This window comes from Macrotis lagotis, chromosome 6 (assembly GCF_037893015.1).
Source record: "Macrotis lagotis isolate mMagLag1 chromosome 6, bilby.v1.9.chrom.fasta, whole genome shotgun sequence".
Taxonomy (NCBI): Eukaryota; Metazoa; Chordata; class Mammalia; order Peramelemorphia; family Peramelidae; genus Macrotis; species Macrotis lagotis.
In genome coordinates, this window is record NC_133663.1 from 50,078,595 (window position 1) to 50,100,823 (window position 22,229).

The window sequence follows — 22,229 nt, forward strand, 5'->3', positions numbered from 1 at the left end:
TTATTTTAATAGATAAAAAGAGAGTTGAATCTGGAAGGAAACTTGGGATACCAGGATGAGATATGAGGAAGGACATTCTAGGCATCAAAGAGAGCCAACACAAAAGACGGAGGCAAGAGACATTACTGACTTCATGGATTACTAAATTGATAAGGTTGGATAGGAGGAGGAATTGGAAGAAATGGAAGAATGTCAGTAGGTAGAGGTGATAGAGAATGGTGGGAGGGAGTTTTGTTTCTTGCTCAGGACAGTATAAAAAAAGACAGGTAAAAGGAAGGGACCCTGTAAGATTGAGGAACAAGGAGTATTGTGGAACATTTAGATAATGGGAATATAGTTAATTTGTAATATATCATTTACTTAAATATTTTCAGATCATATATGTCTGTGTTAGCAGAAGGAATTTCCATTGAGTACTCATACTCACCAACTTTTACTCCCTGATGAAGTACGGGCCCTGAATTTTACTAATGTTAATTTATTCTAAAGAGACTCTTATCACCTTATAAGTGGGAAGTATGTAACAATCTAATTTGTGTATGTTTGTTTAGTTGGTGACTGGTACTTTCGCTGTAGTTGGACTACACTGTAACTCAGAAAATTTTCACTGGAAGTTAACTGATAACATTATTTTTTTCTGTTTAATCTTATCTCCTATTCAAATATAAGTTTGGATTTTGCCAAAGTAGCAATTTACAGTAGTTATTTACTGTAAAGTAGTTATTTACTATTAACATTTTGTTCATAACACATTGTCCAGTTTAGTGTTGACCTTTGTCCCAGTTCAATTTGTAGTCTATGGCACTTTGATGACTCCAGTGTAATTTATAATCATTTGTAAGAAAGTGAAATAAATGTTTTTAGTTTAGTAGCTCAGTACCCTTTCTCAAAATGTTTTCTTCTATATTTGCAGATAAATTATTAGTCATAACTGTAGCAACCAAAGAAACTGATGGATATCACCGATTTATGCAATCAGCCAAGTACTTCAATTATACTGTGAAGGTAATGTTATCTCTTTTATATTTATGGAAAGTGTTGGAAATCTATGCTTTGTATTTAAGCTTCTATAGAATAAAAATTAGTGGAAACCTAAGAAAACAAAACAAACAGTTGTTATTGGTTAACGTACAATCTTTAAAAATAATCTTGAGGCATCTAATAGACAGTCATATACACAATAACAGCTTAGTAATTATTTTCATTTTGTTTTAAGATGAGAAATTAGGGCTTTGCCATAGGCTATTTTTATTAGAAATAATCTCACATCTACAGTGATTGCTATTTTTTCTTTATTCAAGAGTGCTTTTCTTGGTGTTACTGCACTCATTTTTGGATTTCTTTGACATCACCCTATACCGATGTTTAGCACCTCCTCTCTCTTTTTCAATTTTCTTTTGTTGTCTTCTCCCTTATGATTATAAATTTCTTGAGGGCCAGGACTATTTTTTTTAAATTTGTATACATAGCAGCATATTTTTGTTAAATTGTGTGTTTAACTCTCCATGATCCCATTTGGGGTTTCCTTGGCAGAAACATTGAAGTGTTTTGTCATTTCTTTTTGTAGCTCATTTTACAGATGAGGAAATTGAGGCATACAGGAGTAAATGACTTGCCCAGGGTCCCATAGTTAGACCAGATTTGAGGTCAAAAAGAAGAATCTTCTTGTTTCTAGGTCTGGTGCTCTATCCACCATACTATCAATATTGGTTATTGTTTATAGTTTAGAATTGAGAGTATAATTACAAGAAAAATTATGCTTTTGATCTTGTTACATTTTTAAGTTCTTATTCACTTGTGGGGAGTATTCACATAAAATATATTTATATGTATAAGACACATGTTTAGGCAAGTTCTTATTTTAGGGAACCTACTTCTACATAGCCAGTTTCTCTGCAGTTTAGAACTTTAGAGAAAACTGTCTCAAGCTCTGGGGGATTCAAGTGATTTGTCCAGTCAAATGAACAGTATGTATTGAAGGCAGAACCTGGACCTACACCTTGCAGCCTTTGAAGCAAGCTTTCTATCCATTGTGCTCCATTGCCTCTTTGTATATCTGTGTGTGTATGTGTGTGTGTGTGTGTGTGCATATATATATATATATATATATATATATATATATGTATATTTATAATGTACCATAGACTGCTGAGAGTCAGGAAGACCTGAGTTCAAATTGAGCCTCTGACACTTAGTAGCTGTGTGTCCCTGGACAAGTCACTTAACTCTTTTTACCTCAGTTTCTTCATCTGTTAAATGAACTGGAGAAAGAAATGATAATCCATTCCAGTATCTTGGCCAAGAAAATCAATTGGAAATGGAGTTTCACAAAATTGGACACAACTGAAATAGTTGAACAAAATATTTATACCCATACATAGTAATATTATGTTGTTACATACTTCCCACTTATAAGGTGATACATTCTCTTTAGAATAAAGCAATTATTTGCAAAAGTTTAGGGTCCCGACTTCATGGAAATGGACATTATTTTGTATTTTCTGTTCCAGATGTCTTCAGTTCTTTTAAGCTAACAATGTGGGTTCTCCAAAGCTAATGATTTAGATTCTCAGGATCTCCCTCCTACCCATAGCTGTGGTTTCCCTTCCTAGGCTGGTTCATTTTAATAGTACAAACTTTCTAGCACAAAAATGTCAGTCAATAACCCACCCACCATGCTATTTGTACTTTGTATCCTCCTTCTTTTTTTTTTTTTAATTAAATAATTTGTCTGCCCTCTGTGTTTCCAAATACTGAATTAGGTTGGAGCCACATTTTCCCCTGGGTTATATATTATTTTAGCTACATTATGAACCAAGTAGACAGACATTTGTAGGTTAGCCTCCTAACCATTTTATAACTGGTTCTTTGGGGAGATGCTTTCTGCATTCCAAATAATCAAATAAAACTAGTTGAATAGTTGATGCTAGCAAAAATGTAGTACAGTAAGTAATAAAAGCTCCATTCTAGGAATCAGAAAGCCTAGATTCTAGTTCTACTTATTCCAGTAACTTAGAAACCTAGATTATAATGCAAGGAACCTTAGAGAACTTCTAACAATGCCTTTATTTTTGTTGTGCAGTTGTGTGCAACTTTCTATGACCCTACTTGGGGTTTTGTTGGCGGAGATGCTGGAGTGGTTTGCCTTTTCCTTCTCCAGCTAATTTTATAGATGAGGAAACTGAAACAAACAGAATTAAGTGATTTGCCCTGATAGTTAGGGTCTGAGACTGGATTTGAACTTGGGTCTTCTGGACTCCAGACCTGGTGGTCTATCTACTGCATTACCAGAAATCCAGAAAATAGTGGAGGGACTTGTTCTAGTTCATATAGTTCATAAATGACTATTCTAGGAATTGAACTCAGATCTTCTGACTTCATATTCAGCACTTTTCTCATTATATTGTATTGCTTACCAGAATTAAAGGAGGTTACTGGGTGTAATAAAGAAAAGGGATTTGGAGCAAATCAAACTTAGGGTTCCCACCAGACTTGGCAATGGTGGACATGTTCACCCTGGACTGTAGATTGAGGAATTATTCAGCATCATATACTGTAAACGTTGAAATGAAGGTGAAGAAAAAGAACCCTGTTGGTTAAGTCTTAAACTGTGGCCAAATATTCTATAAAGCTAGACTCAGTCTTATGCCTTCATTCCTAAAATTTCTCTTTCTTATGGTACATTTTGTTTATTTTCCCATTATTTATTAGTATCTAATCACTGGTTCATTCAGTAATTACTTAGTAACCACCCATTGTATAAAATATTGTGCTTGGGAATATAAATTAATAAATAACAGTTTTCTGCCCCCATTTCCATTTGAAAAAAAAATAGCCAATTTGGGACAAACTTGGGAATTTTTATTTTTTTCTTCTTGATCACACTTTTAAGGACTTAACTCCTTCCCTTTGTGACCGCTGTACTTTGGCTTCTGGAGCAGAAATCTGGTCAGTTGATGAAGCTAGGGACAAACAGAACTAGCAATGAATTTTGATTCCTCTTGACCAAGCAATTTCTTTGATACAATAAAATTTCATTAAACTTTTGATGCTTATAGAAGACTGGTAAAGCTTCATAAGTAGAAAAGTTGGAATTTTGTTTGATGGCCTCGATTATAACCTGAACAGTCCATTTTAGATCAGCAGGAAAATAGGTTAAAGCCTAAAAGTTACTTTGATTTTATCTAGATGCTATATCTAATTCTAGGGGGGGGGTAATAGTCTTTATTTCTTTATACTTTTAAATGTGTAAAAATATGTAACCCCAATTATTTTTTGGGAATGGTCTTTAAATATTAATTTTTTTTTAAAATGATCATTGGACATCAATATAGTTTAAATTTCACTTGAGTGAATATTAGTCTAAACAACCCAGATTTTTCAGTCATTTCCTCTGCATTCTTAGCCAGATTATTCATTTTTTTTCCATTCAACCTCATTCACTTTTCTTCTTTAGATTGTCATAGTGTATCTGCTCCAGGTTTTTGGTTCTGTTTTCCCTCATATCCCTAATCTCATTTTAAAATTCCAGATGTTTTTGTATCCCTCATTTTATCTTCATCATTTTTGGTAATTATTACATATTTAATACATATTGTATTTCATTAATGGACTAATATTTAAATGGAATTGCCTTTTTCCTGTAGCAAGATTTCAAAGATTGATGTTAAGAAATAGGAAATTATTGTCTAGAACAATCATACATAGTTTGAGTTTCTTTTACAAATTTTTTTTTTAAATCATGGTTCAGCAGTAGTGTTGATTTTGTTTATAGGTCCTTGGTAAAGGAGAAGAATGGAAAGGTGGAGACAAGGCAAACACTATTGGTGGGGGCCAAAAAGTAAGATTACTGAAAGAAGCAATGGAAAGTTATGCTGACCAAGAAGATTTGATTATTTTTTTTACTCAATGGTAGGAAAATTTATGTTATTTTCCCCTTTCTTACTTTGTAAAGTACTCCTGAGATATAAAGATGTGGCAAGATGTTGGTAGCTTATATTTTGTTAACTATTTGTTTTGAATTATTACATTAGCAGTATAAAATAAAAAATTTACTCATTATACTCATTGTAAAAACTGGAGATAAAGTATGACAGGAGCCTTCCTATGAGTCTCTGTATGAGTTGATACTGAAATGTCTTTTCTCATTTTGCTTCAGAGATGTAGCAAAGAACTCTGGAGGCTTCTCCTCTGATGTTGAATATATGTTACTAATCTTAACTGATAATCTAAACCATTAACAACTGCAAAGAACTCTGTTTTATTAAACGAAAATTAAAAATTGAAGCTGGAGCACAGAAAAGTATTATCTGAGTACATCTAGGGGAAGAACAATGGTACTCTGCAAGCTACCATCCGTTAGTCACACACTGTTGATTCTCCCTTATCTTTCCTATGAACTAGAAAACAAAAATGCTGTTATATATTAGCTGAAAGAACCTTCTGGGGTTCAGGGCAAGGAACCATTCTTAGCCCACCTGAGATTCTACAGTCCTGCCTTTCCTCTGTCGTTGCACAGAGCTGATATAATTCAGTCTCAGGCAGACTAACATTAAATATACATGTAAGTATATATAAGGAGAATATATACATGAATTCATATATATATATGTGTGTGTGTATACAGATAGATATATGATTATATGTGTACATTTTTTTAAAAATTTTTATAATTTATTTTTTAAATAAAATATTTTATTTATTTTGTTTGGGTTTTTTTAGCTTTTTTTGCAAGGCTAATAGGGTTAAGTGGCTTGCCCAAGGCCACAAAGTATCTGAGACCGGATTTGAACCCAGGTACTCCTGACTCCAAGGCTAGTGCTTTATCCACTGCGCCACCTAGCCACCTTTTCCCCTAATCATGCTTCTATGCCAATATACATGCATTTTCATGCATGAGTATATAGACATATATGATATCTGTATCTCATACATGCCTCCAGGAGTATATATTCTAATATGCACATCTGAATACGTATGCATATATTCTTCTTCCTTTCAGTTCTTGATCTATTACTTCAGAAATAGTATTCTCCCCCCCCCCCCCTCCTTCTATTTATGAAACCCTAACTCCAAAATGATCAGAATAGGATTAAGGGAAAAAGGAATGCCTTACATTTTGAAGTTAAATTGGACCTAAGTAAAAAAAAAAACAAAAACGGATGCCTCAAGACAGTAAGAGTCACCAAGTCTTTCAGAGATTCCAGAAGTTACATTTCCTTTTTTTTGGGTAAAAATCCAAGATGTATGAATACATATTTCTCATGTAATTACTTTTTTTAACACATGAAGGTATGAGCTCTTCAGAGGCTGTTATTTTATACATGCTTGTCATTGTAGCTCTAGAGAGGCCTCTGAGTGAGCTTGGGGAAGACTTTCTAACATTCTTTATGAAGAGAGATTCTTTCTGAACTCCAGATAACCAATCCACAAAGGAAACTGTATGGCCCATCTTTTATGTATTGAAGGCTTTGAATACATGTGCTCTATAGATCTATGTTTATATGTAGATGCACATGGTAGAGGAGTTGACCGTCTGGCTTTGGAGATAGACCTTGAACAGATGGTTTAACTTCTTTCTGCTAAAGGCATATTCTTCAGACAGTAAGCTAAAAAAATCATTGCTCTGAATTGTTGGAGGGAGTTTCCATATTAGAAATATTGTTAAGGAGAAATTCAGTCCTGTATATTACTCAAACTCTAGCTCTTTGTGAAGCCATTAGAATGATTTCTCTTTGTTCCTCAACACTTGATGCTTGAGAGCTTTCATTAATTGACTGCTATCTACTCTTTCTTCATCTCTGCTTTGTTCAATACTTGTCTTCTTTCATAGCACCATCTTGTTCAGGGTGTCTGGCTTAATTCTCTTCCATCTGCTAATCCTCTCCTCTTGCCAACTTTTCTATTTTTCTTTCCCAAGGACATGCAAACAAAATCAACATTACTGTGGAACAACAACCAAAACGAAATGAAAAATATTTGTAAAAGAAGATCAAATTCTGTAGTATTTTCTGTGTGTGTGTGTGTGTGTGTGTGTGTGTGTGTGTGTGTGTGTGTTTGTGTGTATGTATGTGCAGTGGAAAGAGTATTACACTTGGGAGTCAGGAAGACCTGAGTTCAAGGTTGCCTTGCTTACTAATTAGGTCTGTGATCCTGGACAAATATTTTAACCCTTTTTTATCCTCAGTTTCCTCATGTGTAAATTGAAGATCATACCAGCACCTTTCTCACAGGATTATTGTAAAGATCAAGTGAGATACCATGTACATTTTGAAAACCTTAAATAAACGATATAAAGTCTCCTTGTCATTAGAATATATGTGGGTGCACACACATTCATATGAATGTACATGCATATCCACCCACCCCCAACTGCCTATTAGATTGTAAGCTCCTAATCATAATAGGGATTGTGTTATTGTTTGTATTTCTATCTTTAGAACCTAGAATGGAATAGATACATACTACATCTTACTGATTGATTGATGATTAGTCGATCCAGATCCCTCAAAATTTATATTAGCAAATGAATTGGCAGTTTTCAGAGGAAAAAAATTAAAGCTATCTATAGTCATGTTCTAAATTATAATCAGAGAAATGAAAATCAAAGTAACTCTGACCTACCATCTCATACATATTGGCTATTATGATTAAAAAAAGGAAAGTGATAAATATTGGAAGGAATTTCTATATCTTAAAACATTGGTAGAATTCTATATATTTTGGAAAGAATTCATTGGAATATTTTTGAGTTATTTGCACTGAAATCTATATATTTAATGAATACGTTAATAGTATTTATTAGTAAGAAAGTAGAAAAACTGGGACATCAATTCACATTTGGTGGAGTTGTGAACTGATCCAACTAATCTGGAGAGCACCTTGGAACTATGCTTAAAGGTCAAAAAAACTGTTCGTATGCTTTGATTTGGAAAGACCTCTATTAGGTCTGTATCCCAAAGAGACCATATAAAGGGGAAAAGATCCACATATGCAAAAAAAATTTATGGCGGCTCTTTTTTGTAGTGGCAAAATATTGAGAATTGAGGGGCTGCCCATCAATTGAGCAAATTGTGTATATATGAATATGATGGAGTTCTATTGTTTTGTAACAAATCATGAGCAACTGTTCTTCAGAACAATCCTGGAAAGACTTATGTGAGTTGATGCTGAGTGAAGTGAGCAAAACCAGGAGAACATTGTATATAGTAGCAGCAACATTGTGTGATGATTTAAACATATGCTGTTGTTTGAAGCTCAATTATAAAATATATCTGACTTGAAATGAATTTTTAAAAAAAGTGACCATAATTCTGTTATAGTACAAATCTTGTAAGTTTAGAGATAACTTTTCTTTTAAAGTTTTTGCAGTGCAGTGAGGTTAAGTGGCTTGCCTAAGGCCACATAACTCGGTAATTATTAAGTGTCTGAGGCTGGATTTGAACTCAGGTTCTCCTAGCTTCCAGGGCTGGTGCTTTCTCGGTGAACCACCTAGCCACTCCAAACTGGTTTTTTATTTTCATTTTTTAATTTCATTTTATTATTTTGCAAGGCAAATGGGGTTAAATGACTTGCCCAAAGTCACACAGCTAGGTAATTATTAATTGTCTGAGGCCGGATTTGAATATAGGTACTCCTGACTCCAGGGCTGGTGCTCTATCCACTGCATCACCTAGCTGCCCTGTTTTTTGAGTATCCTCAAACTTATTCAAATGCTATGTATGCATGTATGTATGTATCTCTTGTCAAATCATCATAGAAATATCAGATTAGTATTTTTTCACTCCCAGTCATTCCTTTGTATTATATGAACACATAAATAATATTTCCAAGGCTAAACTGAAATAGTAATTTACATGAGTAATTAAGTTAATTTCTCCATATTTTATTGGAAATATTTCAGTATAATCCTGTGAGACCAAGAACACTGGTTGTCTTCAGGTCCTAGACTATATTCATATTCATACTTGAATATGTCAAATTCTGGAATTTTCTCAGGGTCCAGAACTGTATAGCAACATTTGGTGATCTCAAGTTTGAAGTATCCTCGGACTTGGTCAAATTTTTGTTCTCTTCTAGTTTGATTATATTTTGCAACTAAGCCCTGTGTTATGTGCATTTTATTTTGGTCATGGTTCAGATTTTATCCATATAGAACACATATGATATTAAACTGGCTTCTTTTATCTTGGACCAGTCTGAGAGTTTTATATTGCTATTCGCAGGTTGAGAAAATTACATGATTGACTCAGACTCATATAGGTAGAAGAATGGATAGCATAAAATATTTTCTGATTTAGGAAAACTCAGCAGTCATTGGGTGGAACTAGCCCCAGAGAGCTCATAGAGTGAAAGATCTCTTCAAGAAGTGTATTTTGGTGACTACACTGGAGAATGCTATTGTTTAGAGAAGACACAATCAGTGGGATGCAGAATTTTTCTCAGTAAAATAAACATTTAGAAGAGATGGATGTCCATGGACTATTCCAGCTTTTAAGAATCTGTGAATCTTTGTAAATATTTGTGACATACCATTAGCAACTTTACAGTAATACCTGGAGAAAAGAAATTTTGAACTGAAAATTAGAAATTATTTTGAATTGAAAAGTTATAAGAAATAGAGATAAAATGTATCCAAAATTTAATGAGAAAATATGACTTTGCATACATCTTTTTAAAAAGATATTGAAGAAGGGGGTGGCTAGGTGGCACAGCGGATAAAGCACCGGCCTTGGAGTCAGGAGTACCTGGGTTCAAATCCGGTCTCAGACACTTAATAATTACCTAGCTGTGTGGCCTTGGGCAAGCCACTTAACCCCATTTGCCTTGCAAAAACCTAAAAACAAAACAAAACAAAACAAAAAAAAAACCAAAAAAAGATATTGAAGAAAGGAACATCTGTAATTTTGGTTTTATGACCTGACAATTCAAGGAATTATTCATCAAAAGGCTGACCACCAGGTGATAGAAATTTTGGCCATGCCAAATTTTAATAGTTATGTGAAAATAGTCAGAGATCTTCTAAAAATTCAATCTTTATGGGCTCCCAGGATTAGTCTGAAACAGCATTTATGGCTGAGCAGTAGAGGGATAGATAATCTTAGTAACTCAAATTCCTGTAGTAGTTCAGTTTTGGACACATATTGCTTAATTTATGAGATGATGTAATAAAAAGTAGTGGTTTCAAAAGGAAAAAAAAACTAGCATTTTTATGACTTTGTTATATATCAGAAACCATTAAGCTGGTTTTAATTTTATTGTTCCTTAGAAGATGTAAAAATGATTTCTGTAGGTAGGAGAATGTTGCAATTTTTCTAAGGCTTCATCGTTTTTGAGTAAAAAAAGCATTTCTTGCTTTGGGAAGTGACATAATGTCATTGTTTCTGGTTTCTCAACTATGTCAGCCAATGTTTATCTCTCTAGACTTCTCATAAACTGCTGTTTTCCTAAAATTGTTAGGTTAATGAATCACATTTTTGGTACTTAAATTCTGTAAATATTAAAAAGTTAAAGTTCTCTTTTTTAAAAAAAAATAGTAATCTCTCTCGAAGACAGATAGATTAACCTTCAGAGTTTAGGTAGCTCAACACATAGTTGCTTAGCCTTTATTGTAATAGAAAACGTGCTGTTTAATGTTTCTTGATGTCTAATGAAAATTTATAGTACATAAGTTCTACGTCTCTCTGCAGTAGTGGTGATAATCATTGCTAGTTATCTGCATTATTATACAGCTAGGAGCCATTGTGGCATGGTGGATAGAATTTTGGACTTGGGGACAGGAAGACCAGTTAGTGACATATATAGGCTATGTGATCCTAGGCCAGCCACTTTAATTTCTAATTACTCTAGGTAACTTAAGACAAGCAAGATTAGGTCATGGAAAGAATGTTGAACTAGGAGGATTAGGACTCAAATTCAAATCCCAACCCAGTTTTATGAATTTGACTTAGCTCTTCTGACTAATAAGCTGGACCAGATAACCACTGAGGTCTCATCCAGTTCTGGAACTGTCCTATTAATATGTTGAAACCATGACTTGAAGAAAAGTTGATTAGCATCAGTAGAGGAAGCTTTCTCATTGGGCATTTCTTAAAACAACTGATAAAATCATAGGTCTGGACTAAAACAAAAAAAAAAAAAAACCAAACAAAAAAAACAGGGCAAAAAGAGCTTCACATTTGCTCCCTTCCTGCTAACTTTTCACCTTATAAAACTGAATTTTGTCTAGAATAATTTACATTATCACTAGGGCATCTGCCTTTTTAAGATGTTAATTTAGTGAGAGAGAGTAAAAGAATTCTGAAAGTGATAATTTTCTGCGGAAATGTCTATAATTTTAACTAAGGAAAGTAGACTTTCTCACTGACAAAGACAGCAGCATAAGCATACACACACAAAGAACCTAATCATTAATTATGGGCAGCATTTCATTATATTGCTAGAATGGCAAGACAAAACACATTCTAGCCCCTGATATCTGTTATTATTTTGAGGGTAAAGATTCTTCCATTCAAGTAATGACTAATGATTGATTGTATTTTAGTTGTTTTGCTATCTACTTTATCTTGTGAGAAATAAAATTATACAAAATGTTTAGGAATAAGCATAATACTAATAAATTGTTCTTTTGTGCTGATCTTCTATCCTTATGGGACTTAATGCATTCTGTATGTACAAAAATGAAAGCATTGTAGTACAAACTTGTTTATGTGAATTGATTTTGACTGTATTAGAGGATCACTAAGGTTTCTTCCAATTCTTATAATTTATGATAAACTTCCTATGGAAGAGGAGCAGAACAAAGTTGATTATTTGCTAGAAACTGGGGCAAAAAAATGGAGACAGACCTTCCTTCTCACTGCACTTATCAGGCTATATTGCTATTTTTGGTTCCCAATATATCTTGCCTGGATTATTGCAATAGCTTCTAATTGTCTTAGATCTCTTACTTTAATAATCAATAATCTATACACCTGCCACAGGAATATACCAAAAGATGAGTCTGAAATCTAGTTGTTCACAAGTAAGAATGAAGGACAATCAAGATTCTGTGAGTAGTAGTTATCCCACTGGGGAACGGGAATGCAACTCCTTCCTTCTTCCCCAACTTTCTCCCTTCTTCCCTTCCTCCCTCCCTCCCTTCTTTCCTCCCTCCCTCTCTTCCTTTTCCCTTCCTTCCTTCCTTCCTTCCTTCCTTCCTTCCTTCCTTCCTTCCTTCCTTCCTTCCTGCCTTCCTGCCTTCCTGCCTTCCTGCCTTCCTGCCTTCCTGCCTTCCTGCCTTCCTGCCTTCCTGCCTTCCTGCCTTCCTGCCTTCCTGCCTTCCTGCCTTCCTGCCTTCCTTTCTAGAACAAAGAACAAGCCATAATAGCAAACTACTTATATTCCTCAACTAAGATGAACCCAAACATTAATTAACAATATCAACAGTTTTTAATTTAGTCTTTAGCAATAGTTTTTTTTTTCATTTCCAATATTGTTTCTACCTAACATTTTATCACAGAACTGTGTGCCGTTAGGCAAGGTTTGCCCATGTAAGTTCCTTCCTTTTAGGAACTAACTTAAAATCTAGTTGGAGAGGCCAGAAGTGTACAAGAAACTCTAAATAATTCAAGGTAACAAGTGCCAAGTGAATTGGGAAAGCAATTAGGTCATGAATCAAAAGGTCTTGAATTTCTAGAGTTTGAATAAATTGGAGATCATGTAATTCATCCAGTCATAAGTCATATATAGAAAATTGTACTATGTTGGATTCATTTATATACATGTACATTCATACTCCTCACATTTGCCAAGCACACTCTAAGCCCAGCTATTAATTGTTCAATTCCAGAGAAGATGTGTTTTTATTATTCCTAAACAGTGCTCATATATTTTCTGTTTCTCAGGATAAAGAGATTTTTCTGATATTCCCAAATATTGCTCAATTTTGTATATATTTTGTAAGATAAAGCAGGTTTTCTGATTATTCCTAAATATTGCTCACATATTTTATATTTTGCAAGGTAAAGGGAGATGATCAAATATTTTTAGCTCTTAGTCTCTACCCATGATGAGTATTGAAAATAAAGAAAAAAAACCTTTGCACTCAGTGTGATTTTCTTTATTTGCCTTGTTTCATGAAAGGGAGGTCAGCTAAAATCAACTAGATCAGACCATTGATGATTTTGCTTGTAAAGGTAATTCTTTTTTCTTCCTCAACTATCATCCCCCCCCCCACCTCCCTTATCCCTCAGAATGAATTTGGTTAGAAGAACATTAATCATCAAAGTCAGGCAAGGAGTAAAAAACAAGACTTGATCCCAAGAAATTCAATCTAACATATGCTCTTTAAAAGTTTTGCCATATTGGATATTTTCAAATTCTTAGAAAAATATTTAATACAGTTGCACTGATTTTGCCCCCCTTTCATTAGACCTTTAAAACTTTTTCATTTTATGAATATTTATTATCATTCTACCAAACTTCTTTTTGTCTGTTTCTGAATATAACAGTATTCTCCCATTTTTACCTTAGTTATCTTTGTATTATCATACCTTTTAATTCAATTAGAAAACACTTAATTGATTCTGTGTCAGCAATTTCTTTTACTTATTCTCTTTTACAGCTGCCTTTCTCGTTACTCTTGTAGTAATGACATCAGGGCTTCACTTCCATGTCATCCCACACACAGCTATTTTATTAATCTTTCTAACATATGATTGATCTTGATCATATTAGTTCATGCTTTACAAATTTCCATTGGCTGCTACCTCTTTGAGTGGATTTGGTCCAAATTTTTTTTTTAGTTTTTTTTTTTTTTGTTGTTGCAAGGCGAATGGGGTTAAATGGCTTGCCCAAGGCCACACAGCTAGGTATTTATTAAATGTCTGAGGCTGGATTTGAACTCAGGTACTCCTGACTCCAGGGCCGGTGTTCTATCCACTGCACTACCTAGCTGCCCCATGATCCACATTTTTTAAAGATGCTCTGTTTCTCTTTTTCAAGCCTTTACCTTGTCCTTCTTTTAAAGATGTACTGCTTCTCTTTTTAAGCTGATTTTGCCATCACCCTAGACATTTCTTATTCTTTACCATTCCTATACTGTACTTTTGCTCATAGTATTATTCCTTCTGACTTCCATGTGTTGTCATTCTATTTATCCTTCAAGGACAGTTCCAGTAGGATAGTTTTTGTTACCACCATTTTGTTACCATTGAAAGAAATAGACCATAATAGTGATCCATGAAGGAAGATTGTAGAGAGACACATTCAAGCTGGTTTAAAATAAAATCTTCCTAAAATCTAAAGCAGTTTAAAAGTAAAATGCATTCACTTGGGAGCTGGTAGGCTGCCAGTCACTGGAAGCCTTCAAGTGGAAGCTAGGATACTGATTGTTATAGATGTTTTAAAGGGTTCTCTGTTTGAGCATAGGCTGAACTAGATGAGTTCTGAGATCCCTTAGTACAGTTACACACACACACACACACCAGTTTTCTTTATAAGAGTTTTCTGTAATTGTCAGGTGCAAGGAATAATTGACCTTGACCACCACATAATTTCCTAAGTAATGAGATACAATTAAAAGTTTCTGACTAGGTAAAGTAACACAGAGGTCTTTTACTTGAGGAAGATAGCTAGAGGAAGTACCCAAAATGTAATAGACTTAGCCCTTAAAGTTTGAGTTCAAACCTTTCATTTTGTAGGTGACAGTGTTGAGTGATGGAATTGAATTCAGCTAAGTGAATTTAAAAAATAGTTTTTATAGATATATTTTATGAATATATTGCCCACTTTAAATGCCAATTCCAAAAGCTGTTTTTATAAGTAATTAAAGGAAAGATTCAGTATTTTGCTGCTATTTGCATATATCTGATACGGCAGATAGAAGATAGAACTTGAAATCAGAAAAATCTCAGTTCAAAGCCTGCCTTTGGTGCTTCCTAAATCTGTGAATATGAGCAAGAGAACCTCTTTGGGCCTCAGTTTCACAGAATGAGAAAATAATGCATTTTCAGTAGTTAAGAATGCTGGACCTTGAATCAGGAGTTCAAAATCAGACCTCAGACACTTGCTAGCTGTGTGACCCTTTGCCTGCCTCAGTTCCCTTATTTAGTAATTAGAGATCATAACCATAAGTAAGGAACTTGGAAAACTTTTAAAACATTATGTCAATGTCAGTTATTCTTTGGAGCCTAAATTTTATTGGATGTCAATGCTTCCTATTTTTCCTGGTAACATAAGTATTTTCATTGATCTGTCTGAAAATCTTGGAGAACAAGTAGATTGTCAGAAAAAAGAGAAGTTGAGTCTGATATTTTCTCCTTAACTTGCCCAGTGATATTTTGACTTTTGGTTAGTGATGGGGATTGGAAACTTTCTTAGAGAGGCATCTGTCACTTTGCCACATAACTTAGCAATCTGATGTTTACATAGTGTATAGACAGGCAAGGTTTAAGGAAGTAGAATTCTCCTATCCTCCAAATTGAAACAAACTTGATTCTTTTGGGGAGTGAAGTTTGTGCATTTTAATTGTTGAATTTGGCTGCTTGTAACTATGTGTAGCCAAAATTGCTTTAAGAATAAAAACAGACCTTTGTTCTTTTGTCAAAGTTTAACCTCACTAAAAGAATTTTTGGTGATTCTCCTGAGATTAATTACTGAAAGGGTGAGTCGAGGTCAATTGGCATAAATGTTACCTCTGTACTATACAAGGTTTAAAAAAAGGTGATGGCAATTTTTGTCTAAATTCACAGGATTTTAAAAATTTTAATTTTTTAGTTTTCAAGACAGTGCAGGTAATGTTTGTAAGTAACATTTTCCTGAGACTTGCCAAATTTCTGATGTCTACTCTCAGATATTTAACCTAAAATTTTTATAGTCTAATACCTTATAGTTATACCAGAACATATGGAGTAAAAATGGAACCTTGCACTATTTTATGTTCATATTAGGTTTATTTGGAAACTTGAGTAGTATGTGTGATGAATTTTACATTTTAAATGAGACCAAAGAAACATGAATGAAATTTTGCAATCACCTAGATATTTTTTGAGCTCCAGATATATTAGATTTTAGTGGTTGAGATTAGAAGCATTTGCTTTAGAAATTTGTTGCTTACTTATAAACCATTCTGTCTCAGTGGATTTTTATTATTCTTCCTCTATTCTCACTATATCTATTTTAGCTTAGTATCATGTTCTCCAATATTGCTAGAAATGTGAGATTTTCAACTGCCATATTCCAATTTTCAGAAGTAATTTGTATTGAGGAAGAAATGATAGAAGGGTTGTGGAAATCTTAGAATGTACCAGTTTTAAGCAGGATTTCCAATGATGCTTTTATTTATTGAAAGAAAACAGGTAAAAACAATAAAAAATAAAAAAATAAAAAAAAGAGAACAGGTAGTACAAGAATAGAGAAATAAAATGAATTTATAAAGTCATTCTTAGTCAATTCTTGCATAATTTTCTACTTTGCATTCAAGTATTTTGCCTCCAGGGGTGGGGAACTTTTTTTTTTTCTGCCAAGGGTTATTTGGATATTTATTTGTAGGCTATATTTGATCAAACATTTAATTCAGCCCTAAAAAGCTACAAGATTTATTGAATTTTGAGTTGCCTTGGCAATACCAGACCAATATAGAAGAGGTTTCCCACCCCTGCAAGTCAACAATATAAACTATGTATTATAGAGTCTTAGGTTTAAACTTGGAAGTGGCTTTGAGGAACTTGGTCATTTTGGTAGTTCCTCCCCCCACCCCAGGAGTTTGATGAACCCTATTATATATAAGTGTGTACTCCTAGGAAGGAGTTTTGTTTTGGGCTGGAATCCTATGGAGTCTTTCCAAAACAAATTTTCAAGAATTAAGGGAAATTTAAATAGTGACTCATGCCATTTTGTCTTCAGATTTGGTAGGCATGAAACATTTTCAGTCACCTGAATGGCTTTGCCTTGCAAAGGTGGTACATGGTCATGGAGACTGTGGCTCTGGCAGCTAAGCCTGAAGGAATAGTCCAGGGGTGGGTGGTCCAGTCTGTGGCATCACCACTATTGCTGCTGCTACTGGAGCAGTTGATGCCTCTGCTGCTCTGGCCAAGTTCTCATGACTTGTGGGCTCTTTTTGAAGATGCCTACAAAGATCACATCACTAGGGATCTCCAACTTTCTTCCTACCTGGACCCTGCCCTGGAAAAGGGCCCCTCAAACCTGCTGCTGCTGCTGCAGGAAAGATTAAGCCTGGAGGATTTATGGTGATGTTTGGCCATAAGCAAGAAAGTGATTTCTCTAACCCAGGGAGCGCTCTGGAATCAGCTTCCTCTTCCTTGATCCTGCCTGGTATGCAGCCAGAATTTTGACTTCTTACCTGAAGAAGTTGGGAACTAGTGGCCTCCATGTAGACCAGGCTGCCTTGAGGGAGCTGAAGTTCAATGACATCTTTCCTGCTCCTCTCCTGAGAGTGCCATATACCCCCAATTTTGGCTTGCTGGCTCCCCAAGATTAATCACAGTCATGAGTTGATTAGATAGATAATTGGGTGGGTGATGAGCACACTCAAATCTGAAAGTGAACCCCATATAGCCGTAGTGAATGCTATGGGTCTTCACGGGTGGTTCTGGACTTGTCACTGGTGTCTGGGGGTCTGGGCTGGCACCTTCTTGGGGAGGATGTGTATGACAAGTGTCCACCACATCCACTGACTTCCCTGCAACCAGTGAACTACAAGGATACAGAGCCTTACATCCTCTTCTAGGACCATAACTTTACAGTGACCTCTAACAGCAAGGTGTGTGACCTGTCCGAACTCACCTTTGGAACCCCAACTCTCAATCTATCTGGCTCCAACTTGTGCTGATATATGACAGCTCCTTTTGCCCATTCCTGATGGTCAGGTTTATCCTGAGCTGTCATCACATTCCCATTTCATCCTGAAGCTGGTTCTCCATGGCTTGACTAGGGATCCCACCAACAACACATGTTGCCTTCAATTCTTTGCATGTCCCCAGCCCCTAGCATCTGTTCCTTCCACTGCCGGTATGTTGGTGCTTTCAAAAGAAGGTCTCCTAATGGCTTTATCTGACTGTCCAGCATGCAACTTTGCAAGATCTCCAGGTTCAGCCCTACAGCATATCTGGTGGAAACTCCCCCTGTGCCCGTGACTGTGCCAGCTCCTTCTTCCCTGGCATCTGGAAGGGGTTGGTGTCCTCATCATGCTTTTCATCTTCACCAAGGACTCAGTATGCACATAATCTCCCACCTCCAGGTCATGGATCACTTTGATGACTGCAAGGGGAGCACTCTCTTTCTTAAAGGAATGACCCTGCCTCATCACAAAGGAATGGAGTGACCTTGCCTCATCACACAGGGCTGAAGAAGTGCCCCTGCCTCATCACATGGGGGTTTCAGAAGGGTTGGTTTGTTGGAGGTGGGGTCCTGTCTGGACTTTTCCTCCTTCCCTTGGAAGGGCTGTCAGGTTATTACTCAACAGTTAGGCTTCCCTCTACCTATAACTCTTACTGCCACACCAGGACAGCTAGGTGGCCCGGTGGATAGAACACTGACCTTGAATTTAGGAAGACAGGAATTAGAATCTAGTCTCAGATACTTGCCACTTGATAGTTGTGTGACCTTGGGTAAGTCACTTAACCCTGATCACCTCGCATCCAGGGCCATCATCAGTCATCCTGACTCAAATCTGGCTTTAGACCAGTTGATTCTGGAGGAGAAAGTGAGGCTGGTGACTTAGCAAAGATCCCTCCTCACTTCAGTCCAATTTATGAACTTGTCATGGCATCATCATGTGGTTGTCTTCAGAAATGAAAGGCAAGCATTATTAAAAGCTCCCACACACCCAGTTATACCAGAACCAGTTGTTTCCCACCCCTATCTTTTTCATGAGTATTGTGACCTCTTTCTTTCCTCCCTGACAACTGTTTCCCCTTATTTTTTCTCCGTAAGTGAGGCAGGTCCTGAGGTCTAGCTGCTTCATTGTGTGAGGCATATTCCAAGGATTAATCAATGTGTATTCCTGAAGTTGGAAGGTAATTCGAGGTGGAGTGGGTTGTGGACTTGAAAGTTGGGTATTTGTCTTGCTGTTTGGTTTTTTTTTGTTTTTTGTGTTGTTCTGTTATTGTTTTTATCTTTCATACTTTTTGGTGATGCTAAATTTGGATGTGATAAGAAATTAAAATAAAATTTCAACAAGACGCATTTTCCATTTTAGATCCAAAAACTAAGGAAAATATAAATAAAATTTCACTGGTACTTTGTTAGCTTTGTTCTCTAGCTACCTTAGGCTTTTGTGCTTAAAATGGAGAACCATTTGCTTTAGAAGATTTATTGCTTGGGCTTGATTTTTTTTTTCCATAGTTATATTATCAGGTTATATTATCACTTTAACCCATTACTTTTTCAGTACTCTATGTCCTTTGTATTTAATGTATACACTGACTGATTTTTAAAGTCACAGTGGAGTTTTTTTTTTAAATAAATAGGGACAAATGCTATATATCATTAAATGAACCTCTAAAAATAAAATCGGATGAGTCACAATCCAGCAACTCTGACCTACTATTCCTCAAACATAATACTCTGTCTTTTGTCTCAGACAACACTTTTTGTCTCAGACAACACTGGTTGTCTCCCATTCCTAGAATTCCCTCCTCTGGCTGCCAATCTTCTTCCTGCCCTTTTTGGCTTCCTTCAACACTCAGATCAAATTTCCCTTCTTTCTGAAGGAGGATTTCCCTTTCCCTCGCCAGCTGCCAATCCCTTCCCTCTGAGATTATCATCCTCTCATCTACTGTGTTTTTCTCTCTGTCTCTGACTTTGGGTCTATCTCTGTCTTTGTCTCTGTCTCTCTTTGTTTCTGTCTCTTCTTTCTCTTCTCCTCTCATCACTTCTCTTCCCCTCCTCTCCTCAGTCTCTCCACACCTTCTCCCAGCAATTAGTATGTCCTCCAGAACAGGAATTGCTTAGTTTTTGTTTTAGTTTTCCTTGTTTGGTATCCTCAGTACTTGGACCATGGCAAATATTTAATGTTCTTTAATTTAAGAATTAAATTTAACGTTCTTTTAAATTAAGATCCCAGCTCATTCTATACTTTGTTGATATTTTATCCACCCTGTAGAACGGAAGCTCCTTGAGGGTAGAGGCAATTTTATTTTTATTCATTTATGATTGATAATTTTGTCTCTTATTTTTTAAATGTGGTTTTATTTGTTAAAGCAGCTTTGGATGAGAAGTTTATTTTTCTATTGCAGATCTGTATTGGCCATATTATTTTTCCAGAGAGTTGCTTGGATGGGGGGAACTGAGAAATTAAATGTCATATCCTGGTTCTCACAGGAAATGTGTGTAAGAGGTGGGACATAACTCCAGGTCTTCCCAACTGTTCTCTACTGTGACATTCTAGCTGGTGTGTGTGTGTGTGTGTGTGTGTGTGTGTGTGTGTGTGTGTGTGTGTGTGTATTATGAAGGAGAGAGAGAGAGAGAGAAAGAAAGAGAGAGAGTGTGAGTGTAATTTGACTGAATAAAGTGAGAAAACGTGGAAGAGGGAAATGAATAGACATGTATGCATGCTAGGCCTGAGTTGAAGCACTTAAAAAGTATTATCTCATTTGATCCTCACACCAATCCTTGAAGTGGGTGTAGTTGTTGTTCCCATTTACAGTTGTGGGAACTGAGGCAGAAAGGTGTAATGACTTGTTCAGGATTACACCGCTAGTAAGTGTCTGAGTCTGAATTTGAACTCAGGTCTTCATGACTCTAGGTCCAGTGTTCTATCTCCTGTGCTAACTTGGGGTTTCACTTCAACTATTGAATGTGTTGATTTTGTGTCTGTTCCCCTGTATCTTGAATTTTGATGCAATCTCTCCAGCAGCTTTATTCTTTCTTTTTTTGCAAGGCAATGGGATTAACTGACTTGCCCAAGGTCACACTGCTAGGTAATTATTTTTAGGCTTTTTTTTTGCAAGGCAAATGGGGTTAAGTGGCTTGCCCAAGGCCACACAGCTAGATAATTATTAAGTGTGTGAGGTCAGATTTGAACTCAGGTCCTCCTGACTCCAGGGCCAGTACTCTATCCACTGCGCCACTGCCCCCAGCTGCTTTATTCTGCCTAAACCTTTTGTTTCTTTCTCTCTGTGGAGTGTTTTCTTAAACCTTCCCTGTTGTCTCATTCAGCTTCCTCTGTTCTGTCCACATTCCCCTATTTGGTCTTTAGTTAATGATGCTGGTCAGGTCCACAAAGTTTGCCACACTTCAGTCTTTTGTCCTTCTGCTGTTTCTACCCTGTCAATTTTGCTACTTGATAAATACTGAATATTTAGTCTGAGGAGGTTATGAAACGAGGAACATTACAAATACAAATGCTGTATAACCTCATCTGGGTTCTCACCCTTGCATAGTAATCCATTGATTCATCACTGATGAAGGATCATGTTTCCTTGAGTGATTATTCCAGATCTTTTTTTTTTCCCTGGCAGATCCACTTAAGTATAAAAGACTTATAATGTAGTCCTGCCACTGTCTTTCCAAAATGAGCCTAACTACATGTGGTTAGACTCATTTCTGGGACACCAGGTGATGAATTTCTTTTTCCAGGGTATTTCAGGGAAAAAAAAGCAACCTAAGAAGAATCCTGGGGGTTTGTGGGAAGAAGAATGACATCACTCTAATAAGATCATGGATCTTTGAAGTAATCCTTGATTTCATGGGTGATAACAAGACTATTTAATGGAATCTACAGAATTTGTGGGATGCAAAATTTATTCTATGTTTTTTTGGGAAATATTTTCCTTTTTTATGGGGTGTACCAAAAGTCTTAGTTCTGTTAAAGCTTAAACAACTTTAAGGACATCCTATGGAGATTCCAAACGAAGATGATGATGTTTTGTCCTTCGTCCTTGAAGACCATGGCATCAGGGAAGTGATGCCATGACAAGCACATTAATTGAGTGTGTGTGTGGGGGGGTACTAAGTTCTAAGTCACCAGCCTCACTTTTTCCTCCAGAGCATCTGAGTCCAGTGACCAGATAGGAATCAGGATGACTGAAGATGGCTCTGATAAGCAATCACAGGGTTAAGTGACTTTCCTAAGATCACATGCCTACTGAATATCTTACTTTAGATTTGACCTTAAGTCTTCCTGTCTTCAGGGCAGGTGCTCTACCCACTGTTCCATCTTAAGGATCATCTTCAGTCAGAAAAGATAGGATCAGGGTCATTAACCTTCTTTTTCTTTTTTTTCTTAG

General features: G+C 36.0%; 1 protein-coding gene and 1 pseudogene across 2 annotated transcripts in view; both read left to right on the forward strand.

Moving 5' to 3' along the window:
- The window catches only part of PLOD2 (procollagen-lysine,2-oxoglutarate 5-dioxygenase 2), a 104,640-nt gene that overhangs the window by 28,664 nt on the left and 53,747 nt on the right, over positions 1 to 22,229 (forward strand). For both annotated transcript variants that reach the window (XM_074191132.1, XM_074191133.1), the window contains exons 2-3: positions 914 to 1,005; positions 4,775 to 4,911. In XM_074191132.1, the coding sequence (XP_074047233.1) occupies positions 914 to 1,005; positions 4,775 to 4,911 (229 nt within the window). The remainder of the gene's footprint in view (positions 1 to 913; positions 1,006 to 4,774; positions 4,912 to 22,229) is intronic.
- Positions 4,908 to 22,222, forward strand: LOC141490827 (V-type proton ATPase subunit S1 pseudogene; annotated as a pseudogene).